The sequence below is a fragment of the Rhagoletis zephyria genome, unplaced genomic scaffold (assembly GCF_001687245.7).
Source record: "Rhagoletis zephyria isolate East Lansing unplaced genomic scaffold, Rhagoletis_zephyria_1.1 Rzeph_scaffold_03156, whole genome shotgun sequence".
In the NCBI taxonomy this organism is placed as follows: Eukaryota; Metazoa; Arthropoda; class Insecta; order Diptera; family Tephritidae; genus Rhagoletis; species Rhagoletis zephyria.
In genome coordinates this window covers 57,454-67,871 of record NW_016160240.1, presented here as the reverse complement: position 1 = coordinate 67,871, position 10,418 = coordinate 57,454, and the positions used below count along the sequence as shown (strand labels likewise).

The 10,418-nt window shown below is 36.3% G+C and overlaps 2 protein-coding genes across 2 annotated transcripts; one reads left to right on the top strand and one right to left on the bottom strand.

Moving 5' to 3' along the window:
- Positions 1-872: 872 nt before the first annotated feature.
- Positions 873-8,773, top strand: Ilk (integrin linked kinase). Its single transcript, XM_017623350.1, has 6 exons — positions 873-1,150; positions 5,994-6,159; positions 6,229-6,630; positions 7,049-7,192; positions 7,578-7,745; positions 7,811-8,773. Exons 1-6 carry the CDS (start codon positions 1,062-1,064, stop codon positions 8,186-8,188), a joined length of 1,347 nt encoding a protein of 448 aa, XP_017478839.1. The 5' UTR covers positions 873-1,061; the 3' UTR covers positions 8,189-8,773.
- Positions 1,915-4,076, bottom strand: LOC108368507 (uncharacterized). Its single transcript, XM_017623351.1, has 3 exons — positions 3,767-4,076; positions 3,236-3,358; positions 1,915-3,171 (listed from the first exon to the last, which is right to left on the bottom strand). Exons 2-3 carry the CDS (start codon positions 3,314-3,316, stop codon positions 2,227-2,229), a joined length of 1,026 nt encoding a protein of 341 aa, XP_017478840.1. The 5' UTR covers positions 3,317-3,358; positions 3,767-4,076; the 3' UTR covers positions 1,915-2,226.
- Positions 8,774-10,418: the final 1,645 nt, after the last annotated feature.

The following is a 10,418-nucleotide window of genomic DNA, read 5'->3' as shown; positions in this document are numbered from 1 at the left end:
AAACAAATGCACTCACAGTGCTGCCATGCTGCTAAAGATTCATTAGAGATACCCAACGGCTTTTGAAACACAGCCGGGTATACACGGTTGCATTTATCGCAATATGAAATGCAATTTGCAAATGTGAGGTAGTAAATAACTAATTTTATTATTATTTTTTATTTATTTATATATTATTATTTTATTTTTTTTTAGTTTTCTCCTCCATGTAGAGATTATCATTATTTATTATTAGTATTTTTATACGTAATGTTTTTTTTTATTATTTTCATACGGGCTCTGCAGCCTGTTCCAATGTTTATCAACATTAGAGCTGTAAAAGTAACGAAAATTTGGATACCTGTATGTATTCGTTACTAATCCAATCAACACCCATATCTTTCGTATCGTTACTTTACTAGTTACTTTTGTATTAAACGTTCTCTGCAGCGAGTCTCCCAGCGTAAGAAAATGTTCGTTCGTACATATGCATGCATGGACATATACATACATATATACACGCAAAACACTTTAGTATCGATATGAGCAACAGTTTGGTCCCCGGACAACGTTGTGTTGTATTGATTCGCGTTAATGGTGCAAATAGGGAAAATGCGAATAACGAGTTTATTGTGAGTAAAAATATGTTACTTCGAGTCAGGGGTTGTACCTGTTCCTCAGTACCGAATGCATATGGTTTGCTACATCTCTAATCACCACTCATAGTAGCAAATACTCAAACCGGATACATAAATGTCCCCAACCGATTCCTCCAGTGTATTTTGGTCCGTAACCGAGTAGAATGATGGGAAAATGGCAAAATCGCTTGCCCACCCTATACTTCCGGTAGTGCATTCCAGTGATTTCGGTAGTGCATTCCAGTGGAAGTTTTTGTCTGTCCCTGTTCTGACATTCATCATTCCTAAATTCGCCTCCTTTGCAACCAATCTGTTGAATTTCTTTAGTAATTTGTTAAAAAAAAAGCGCTTTAAAATATATTTTTTCGTGTTATTAATACCTGATTCGAATTTTGTGCACTTATATTGCTTTAAAAATTAAAATACAGACTTTTGTGCCGAAAAATGGAGGATATATTTCATTGGTGTCGTGAGGGAAACTCGATACAAGTGCGTCTGTGGCTGGAAGATACGGGCAATGATATGAATTTGGGGTAAAAAAACAAAAGTATATACATGGTATTTAAAGAAATTTCTCATAAACCTTCTTGGACAAAGTACAAATAATCTCAGTGCTTGGCAAATATTGCGCAAGGCTGAATCCGAAATGATGAGTGACGTCATGACGAATTCTTGATTGCTTTGAAAATCTGTATAAACATTTGCATATCAAAAAGCGCAACAACAAATACGTATCCAGTGGCAGATGGTGAGATGTGTAACCTTCGCCTGATTCAAGAGAATTTAAATACACATACATGCCTACATATGGATTAATGCATAAACATTATGGCAGTGTCTACACACACGCGCCACGGTAATTTTTACCGTGTATCCACGGTAAAAAATACCGTGGATCTACGGTAAAATTACCGTGGATCTACGGTAAAATTACCGTGGATCCACGGTAAAAATTGCCGTGGATCTACGGTAAAAATTACCGTGGATCTACGGTAAAAAGTACCGTGGATCTACGGTAAAAAGTACCGTAGATCCACGGTAAAAAATTACCGTCGATCCACGGTGTATTTACCGCGAATCCGCGGAAAAAAATTACCGTGGATTCACAGTGATTTTCGAAGCGTGCGAATAACTGTATTTTTTAACAGTAGATCTACGACAAAAATTAGTGTGGACCCGAGGTTATCTATTTTTCCAACGTGAATGAACAATCCTAATTTCTCATATAGATGTATCACGATAGATGTATGTAAATACCTAAGTTACTGCCATTCATTCAAAAATCAATTCGTTAATTAGTTCATAAAAATCGTGCAATAATAATAACCTTTGAGCGAAAAAATGGCATTCGAATATTAATTATTAGCTTTAATCTTTATTGGTTAAACTCGAAAAATAAAGATCATCGTAAATTACAGTAGAAGGTACGAATAGAAATACGTCAGTATAGATAAAACTGTTTTACGACGATTACAACTTTTGATTTTCTGGTTAAAATTTAACAAATAATGATTATTTTCCGTATGATTAAATTATTTTGTGTATGATTAAACAAACCATGATATCTTACTGTCGATAAGTAACTACTGCGCGTTGTTGCTGTATTTTCCTATTTTTCCATAGAGCACAAGGCACAGAACCAATCGCCAACCGGCTTCCTCTTTATCTCCACACACACCCAATGATGCCACAGGTAACATCCGTCACAACGTATAACATTTTTACACGACTGATGATGTTTTCCTCCACATACAGCACATTTGTAATCATCTTTAGCTCTTTTCATTCCAAGAGTAACCAAAAATGTTTCAAATGTATCTTTCTCCATGCACGGCATTAAAAGTTTTAGATGATCGCCTCGGGTATCAATGAAAGAATCGTTCAAATTGGCAGTGTCGATTTCGCTGCTTTTGATTTTTGAAGACGTGAAATCTCGTCCTTTCACATAATTTGACATCAGTAGCCATTTCAGCATCATCTCAAGTTTGGTGTCATTATTTTTTGTATCAAAGGCTACTCCACCAACTTTGTCGTCGTCCAATTTTTTTGGGCCCCAACTTTGAGTTGCCCCACGACTTCTACCCCTGGACCCTCGTTGACCTCTAGCCACCTCTCTGCCTCCAGCGCGTTGATGCTGTTGTAGCAATCGTTTGTTCCCTTCTTCCTTTGGGAGCGGTATCCCAGCCACTGTGGTTCTTCGGCCTTTGGGGGCTCCTCTAGGCTTTCCTACTTTACAAACATCTTTTATTCCAAAAAGAGTTTCAATTGTCGCCTCGTTAATCTTGCTACAAGTTTGAAGCTGTAAAGATGGCATCACCAAAGGCGTTTCTTTGTGGTCAGCAGCGGAAGGTGGGGTTTTGGGATTTTCTTCTTCCTGGACGACCTTTTCCGGCAAACGGTTATGAGCTGAATCAGTGCTGCTATTCGGGAATTGGCGAGTTAAATCGATCGGTATCTCTGGGTTCTGGGTTTGCTCAGTTAAAGTAGACAGAGGTCTGTGCCTTGTTATAATGTTATCATATGTTAATTTCGCATCGAGAATTTCTTTAAAACGCTAGGAAGGAACGCCAAAAATCTAAATTTAGAGATTTTGAATCTTCAGAGGAAGTTTTTGTTACCTTTCTGAGTATGTTATCTGAATGGGCAAGCTCGTAATCTCCGTCTCTTCTCTGATTAGTGTTCTTGTTTATGTCATACATATACAATTAACAAATATACATACATACACACATACGACATATCCCAGTGGGAATTAGGAGCACGTAATAATATCTTATTAGCAACTTACTCTTCACCTGGCAGTCATTACCATTTCCCTGCCGAACGTCCCTTACTTTTACAAAGGCATGGCCGCCTTATGTAAGTAGGAATTTAGAATGTACATTTGGTATCAGACATTCTTCTGAGCCGCTTTACAAAGTAAGTTACGTGTAATGCAGAGAAGTCGCTCGGAGTAGTTCGGCGCTTGGAGATAACTTCGGCTGCACGTTACTTTGCAACTGACAACGTAATGTCAATAATGTCGTGGGAGGTGTTCATTTTGTTCTTTACTAGTAGATGACATTGGCCATGATGACAATTTTGGTACTAAAAACTGAAAGAAAACATGGCTTACCTCGTAAGGTGCTTACCTATTTTCCCAGTGGGATGTACATGTCGAATAGATAACCTCTTAGTTTTCTTTGAAGTCGTTTAAAAAAAAAATATCATTTACCGCACATCTACATTAAAAAGGTGGTTCTTCGCGCACTTCGGAAATCAAACATCTTCTTCGTCAAGCAAAAATCTTCAGAAATTGCCGTGGATCCACAGTAAATTTTTACCGTGGTTCTACGGTAATTTTTTTACCTTGGATACACGGTAATTTTTTACCGTGGATCCACGGTAATTTTACCGTAGATCCACGGTAATTTTTACCGTAGATCCACGGCAATTTTTACCGTAGATCCACGATAATTTTTACCGTAGATCCACGGCAATTTTTACCGTAGATCCACGGTAATTTTTACCGTAGATCCACGGTAATTTTACCGTAGATCCACGGTATTTTTTACCGTGGATCCACGGTAAAAGTTACCGTGGCGCGTGTAAATAGACACTCCCAAACATTATACCAGAGAACGTTCCCAGTAGAACTTGGGAGCATCGTACGATTGCTCGGTGAGTACTCCCTTGGGAGTATACGAATACTCCCCATTGCTCCCTATGCTTCTGTGTATAAGCATGTAATTTTGTATACTCCCTTTAACATTGGATGTCCTAGGAGGGGGAGTAATCCCTTTTACCTCCTAAACGAGCAATCGGGGAGCACACACAGAATTATCATCCCACAAACCTCCTAATAGAGCAATACGGGAGTACTCCTATAGTTACCTCCCAGAAACCTCCCAAAAAGACAACAAGGGAGTGCACATAGAAAACATCCCATATTCCTCCCGAACGAGCAATAAAGGAGTGCTCTCATTAGAGACATCCCGAAAGCCTCCTGTAGGAGTAATAAGAGAGCAATGATAACGAACATTTTACATTAGCCAAATAGATTTTGCTATTTATTAAATTTTTGTATATAACTTTTTAATCACGTGCATTTGTGCAATGTTACAAGATCTTAAAAATAAAACATAAATGATACGTCTTACATAATTGCTTAATTTTAGAATTATATTGCAGAGAAATCATATGAAATTAAAACATAATAATAAAACGGTAAGATAAGATTTGAATTATATGCACCTATATGAACATATAAGTATGTACTCCTATATGATTTCCTGGGTGTCAAGGATGCTTGCCTGTTCAGGAATCCACCAAGCGGGGAAATTGAGAAGGTGACTTTGCTTATCTGACATCTTTGTCACCCATGCGAAGTTTAAACCCCGGGGTCACACTTAAATGCTGACACTAATTTGCGCAATCTGGAAAGTATTTAACGGTGCATTTATAAGTAATACAATACATACTTAATATATTTAAACAAAAGTTGAAGTACATACCAACGGACTTTTATTAAAATCTGTGTGCAATCCAAATTAAATTATTGTGTCCTCCTTATGCTTCTATAAGAAATATTTTCTGTTGTTTTTTTGTATGATAAATTTTTTCGAAAACACAAATTTCTTTTGAGTGAGGTGCGTATTGCTCTCCTATCAATCAAAAAGAATACTCTTGGATTTCTCGCTTAGGAGACATCACTTTTTGCTCCTAAGCGAGTAATAACGGAGTACAAAACCGACAAATCTCGCTTATTGCTCCCAAATCATGCCTTTGGGAGCATTCTTTGATTGCTCGCTTAGGAGATCTCTTATTAAGCTCCTAAGCGAGTAATAACCGAGTACAAAACCGACAAATCTCGCTTATTGCTCCCAAATCATGCCTCAGGGAGCATTATTTCGTCGCTCGCTTAGGAGATCTCTTATTTGACTCCTAAACGAGTAATAAAGGAGTACAAAATCGACAAATCTCTCTTATTGCTCAGAAATCAGGTTAAGGGGAGTACTCTTTTATTCCTCACATAGGGAGATCTCCCTTCAAGTTCTAAAGGGTTCTTTGATTATACACATATCTAATGCTTGTATGTGAAGCGCAGAATTAAAATTAAATATGTAAATACAGTTAAAACATTTGTAATATTGCACATCCTTAATTTTTAATAGAACTTACAATTCTAATAGCCAACTTGTGCAGGTCTTTTTAAAGCCACAATGTGCAACCAAAGAGTTTTGCAAAATGAAATCTTTCGAATTAAGCCAAGCGGGCATTAGCTTCCGGTCCCATCTGCGTCTGATGTCACACTGCGTTCCCTAAAAGGCTGTTTTTGATTATTACTACTTAAATAATAATAAACATTTCCTGGTCTAATTCAAATACTTATTTTAGTGATGATCATGGCTTCAGTCCTCTTCACTGGTGCGCCAAAGAGGGTCACACAAAATTAGTAGAAACTCTAATACAACGTGGAGCACGCGTTAATGCCACCAACATGGGCGATGATATTCCGCTACATCTGGCTGCGGCACATGGACATCGTGACATTGTGCAATTGGTGAGTTCGATTGCATATTAAAAATTTCTTTTTCCCAATTATAATTCGCTACATATTTTATCCATTTAGCTAATTCGCGAGCGCTCTGATGTCAATGCTGTAAACGAGCACGGCAATACACCACTGCATTACGCTTGCTTCTGGGGCTATGATATGATTTGCGAAGACTTAGTAAATGCTGGCGCACTCGTTTCCATCGCCAACAAGGACAATGATACACCATTGGATAAAGCAAAGGCTGGTTTGTCAAAGCGTTTGCACGACTTAGCTGAACGTAACGGTCATGATATTAAAAAGATAAGCTTTAAGGAGCAAAGTTGGTTGGGTACGAAAACCCGTTCACGCGATGCAACACTCTCCCGTTTTAAGGGTATCAGTTTGGGTGAATTAGATTTACACACGAAAATTGCAGTAACCCCATCTGGCGAGACATGGCGTGGACGTTGGCAAAAGAATGATGTTATTGCAAAGGTAATGGTGAAATAGGCTGACTGCCAAAACGTCAATTGCTTTGTATACGCGCAAAGTCTAAGGTTCCATAACGTCGAACTACAAAATATTGACAATGTATACTGTTCCAAAACGCTACCGCTAATTTATCGAAACGTATTGCTTGAGCAATCAGCGCATCAGAAACAAAGTTGATGCTTCTTAATGCTTAAATATGGAATATTAAAAAAAAAAAAAAAAATTGTTGATTGCTATATTGAATATTTAAAATATGCAATGTATATGGTTGCAATGTGTCGCAACTCTGCATATACAAACAGTTTGAATACAGCAGTATAACAGTTTCCAAACATTGTATTGATACGTTTTGAAAGTCAGCCATACTTACAACAACGGTAATAGTTTTAAATATATGTAATACTTACTGATTTAATTACAGATCTTAGCCGTTCGCCAGTGCACTTCACGTATATCGCGTGATTTTAATGAAGAGTTTCCTAAGCTCCGCATTTTCTCACATCCAAATATACTGCCAATAATTGGTGCTTGCAATCAGCCGCCAAATCTAATTACAATTAGCCAAGTAAGTGGAGTACATATAGCTGAAATGTTTAAATTGTTTTTGAATGCACGTAAATTGGTACTACCATATATTTTTATAAAGTTTTATAAAGCACCCCTAAAAATCCCATCAAGCTACACACACGCATGTCCCCTTATATGTATGTATGCATATGTATTGATCATTTTTATACCGTGTTCACATACATTTTTAAATAATTCCCATGTGTACATACATATATGTATACATACCTGCTCATCTCATAACTCTGCCTGACTAAGTTTACTTTGATATCATAGTATGTACATAATCACAGTTATTGGAACTAAAGCAGACCCATCGTAACCAAAGAAATTTTGGTTTTTTGAAATAATGACCATATTTTGTTTTCAACCAACTTAAATAGTTTATGACACGTGGTTCGCTCTTTAATTTGCTGCATCGTGCTACTGGCATTGTTGTGGATACAGCGCAAGCAGTGCGTTGCGCCTTGGATATAGCGCGTGGTATGGCATATCTACATTCGTTAGAGCGCATCATACCAACGTATCACCTTAACAGTCATCACGTTATGGTAATTTATAAAATTTTTGTAAAATAAAATTTCCAATATTTTTTTATTTACATTTAATTTTTCAGATCGATGATGACCTAACGGCACGCATAAATATGGGTGATGCAAAGTTCTCCTTCCAAGAGAAAGGCCGCATGTATCAACCTGCTTGGATGTCACCGGAAGCATTGCAGCGCAAACCGGCGGATCGCAATTGGGAAGCGTGTGATATGTGGAGTTTTGCAATAATTCTATGGGAGTTAACTACACGTGAAGTGCCTTTCGCAGAATGGTCGCCGATGGAGTGCGGCATGAAAATTGCATTGGAGGGGCTGCGTATTAAAATACCTCCAGGAACTTCGTCACATATGGCTAAATTGATAACGATTTGCATGAATGAGGATGCTGGCAAGCGACCGAAATTCGATATGGTCATACCGATTTTGGATAAAATGAAACGCTAGGAAGGCGAGGAGTTTAATGAAAGTGCCTGCAATGCGTTAAAAACAAAATTTGCGAAATACGAAAATATTGCCAAGTTAAATTACAAAGTACTGAAAACAGTGCCTGAATCGTTTAAATTTTTGTTGAACGAAAAATAAAATTTTAATTAGTTATGTACATATATGCATACTACTAAAGTAACTGCACAAAGGATATTGTAACTTGTAATGTTTTTTAGCAATTTATACGCACGAATTTACACTTCTGATCTGAAAATGTTTCGTATTTATACAATGTGTATTTTTGTATAACCGTAGTCAAATCGCAGATGTCGCATGTTAAATATTTAAGTAATTTTTAGTGAATTCTTGTTTTAACTTTTAAACTTCACTGTCTACTACCCACCTAAATATTTAAGCATAACAAATCTATTTATTTTTAAATGTTTGTGAATATACTAATGTGCTGTTTTATATGGCAAATTTATTATATTTTAATGCGAGGCATTTTTTCGGTGCTCTTAACCACATTTGTATTTCATTAAACTATTTTAAATGTCTTTTAATGCACATACGTATGTGCATAAAATATGTATTTCTAACTGTATTGTTTTATTTTTTACTCATCCTGCAAGCANTAAATCTATTTATTTTTAAATGTTTGTGAATATACTAATGTGCTGTTTTATATGGCAAATTTATTATATTTTTAACAAGAGCTTAATGCGAGGCATTTTTTCGGTGCTCTTAACCACATTTGTATTTCATTAAACTACTTTAAATGTATTTTAATGCACACACGTATGTGGATACAATATGTATTTCTAACTGTATTGTTTTATTTTTTACTCATCCTGCAAGCAAAACTTTTTTTTTCTAATCGACGTTATATTTTTGATATCTTTATATACAATATGTATGCAATAATTTTTTATACCACGTAATAGCGAAAATAACAAATAAAATATTTAATTTAGCTTTTTAAGCATAAAAAAGTTTTTCAAAATGTAAAATGCCGGGTTTGCGGTGAGAAAGATAAAAAATTTAATTTTTGTTAGGTGTTGGATGCTGAGAGTATACCGTAATGCTTCAATTTTATCAGCAATTATGTGGCGGTCACTTCATCAACGTTCCCAAAATCATCAAAATCAACAATCTTCTCTTATTGCTATAACAATAACTGTAACTTTTTTGATTGGCCTTTTATNCGTAATAGCGAAAATAACAAATAAAATATTTAATTTAGTTTTTTAAGCATCAAATCGTTTTTCAATATGTAAGATGCCGTTTACAGCGGGGTTTGCGGTGTGAATGATAAAAATTTAATTTTTGTTAGTTTTGAGAGTATACCGTAATGCTTCAATTTTATCAGCAATTATGTGGCGGTCACTTCATCAACGTTCCCAAAATCATCAAAATCAACAATATTCTCTTATTGCTATAACAATAACTGTAACTTTTTTGATTGGCCTTTTATTATTTATTTTACTTAATCCAAAAGATTGTTGTTTGCTTTTGTATCAACAGTACACAACGGCAAACACAAATCATTTACATATCTCAAACTTGCTTATTGAATTTTTGCATTCCATCCCCACCATGCAATCATTACTCATTGAAAAAGCGTCTATGCAATAACCACTACATAATATTTTTTTGAAGAAAATGCCGGTCACGTGTTTTCCATTAGCAGCAGTAGCATCAAGCCAAAATAAAAACTACAACTTTAGTTGCAACAAAAAATTTCGCTGAAGTCGGCAACCAACGCAGTTCCTATAACTTAAATCTGCACCGAAGCTTGTGATATTTATTCTCCGGCAATCGCTTTCTCTTTGTGCAGCGTCTCTCTTCAAAGCTTTTCCTGCTTGCAATTTTTCGCACACTCACTCTCTTGGCTAATGATACCGGAAGTGCAGCCGCTACTGAATGCGTTTGTGTGCATGCGTTGAGTATGAAAGACGCTGCAATGAGCACAACGGCCCTGACCTACTTAACAACAAGCAGCAGGGCACAACAACAACAGCAGCGTATGTGTGAAAAAGAGTTATTGGGAGCAAATTCACTTTTAATTGCAGTGGTAGTCTGGTAGTGCTTTTGTATCCTTAATAGGATGAGAATCGAATATTGAGTTTGTGTTTGTGTACGAAAAAGTTGTGTGTTTGCAAGTGTTGAGTGGATTCGTTGAAAGCTTTAGAAATCATGCTGAGAGTGAATCAGGTAAAATGACTTATATGAAGCTGCCGTCAAAAAT

Coding starts and splice junctions, on each gene's coding strand:
- LOC108368507 (XM_017623351.1), bottom strand. CDS start 3,316: ATGTATGACATAAACAAGAACACTAATCAGAGAAGAGACGGAGATTAC. Junction 3,172..3,235: donor CAGATAACATACTCAGAAAG/GTAACAAAAACT, acceptor GTTCCTTCCTAG/CGTTTTAAAGAAATTCTCGA.
- Ilk (XM_017623350.1), top strand. CDS start 1,062: ATGGAGGATATATTTCATTGGTGTCGTGAGGGAAACTCGATACAAGTG. Junction 1,151..5,993: donor GGCAATGATATGAATTTGGG/GTAAAAAAACAA, acceptor TACTTATTTTAG/TGATGATCATGGCTTCAGTC. Junction 6,160..6,228: donor ATCGTGACATTGTGCAATTG/GTGAGTTCGATT, acceptor TTATCCATTTAG/CTAATTCGCGAGCGCTCTGA.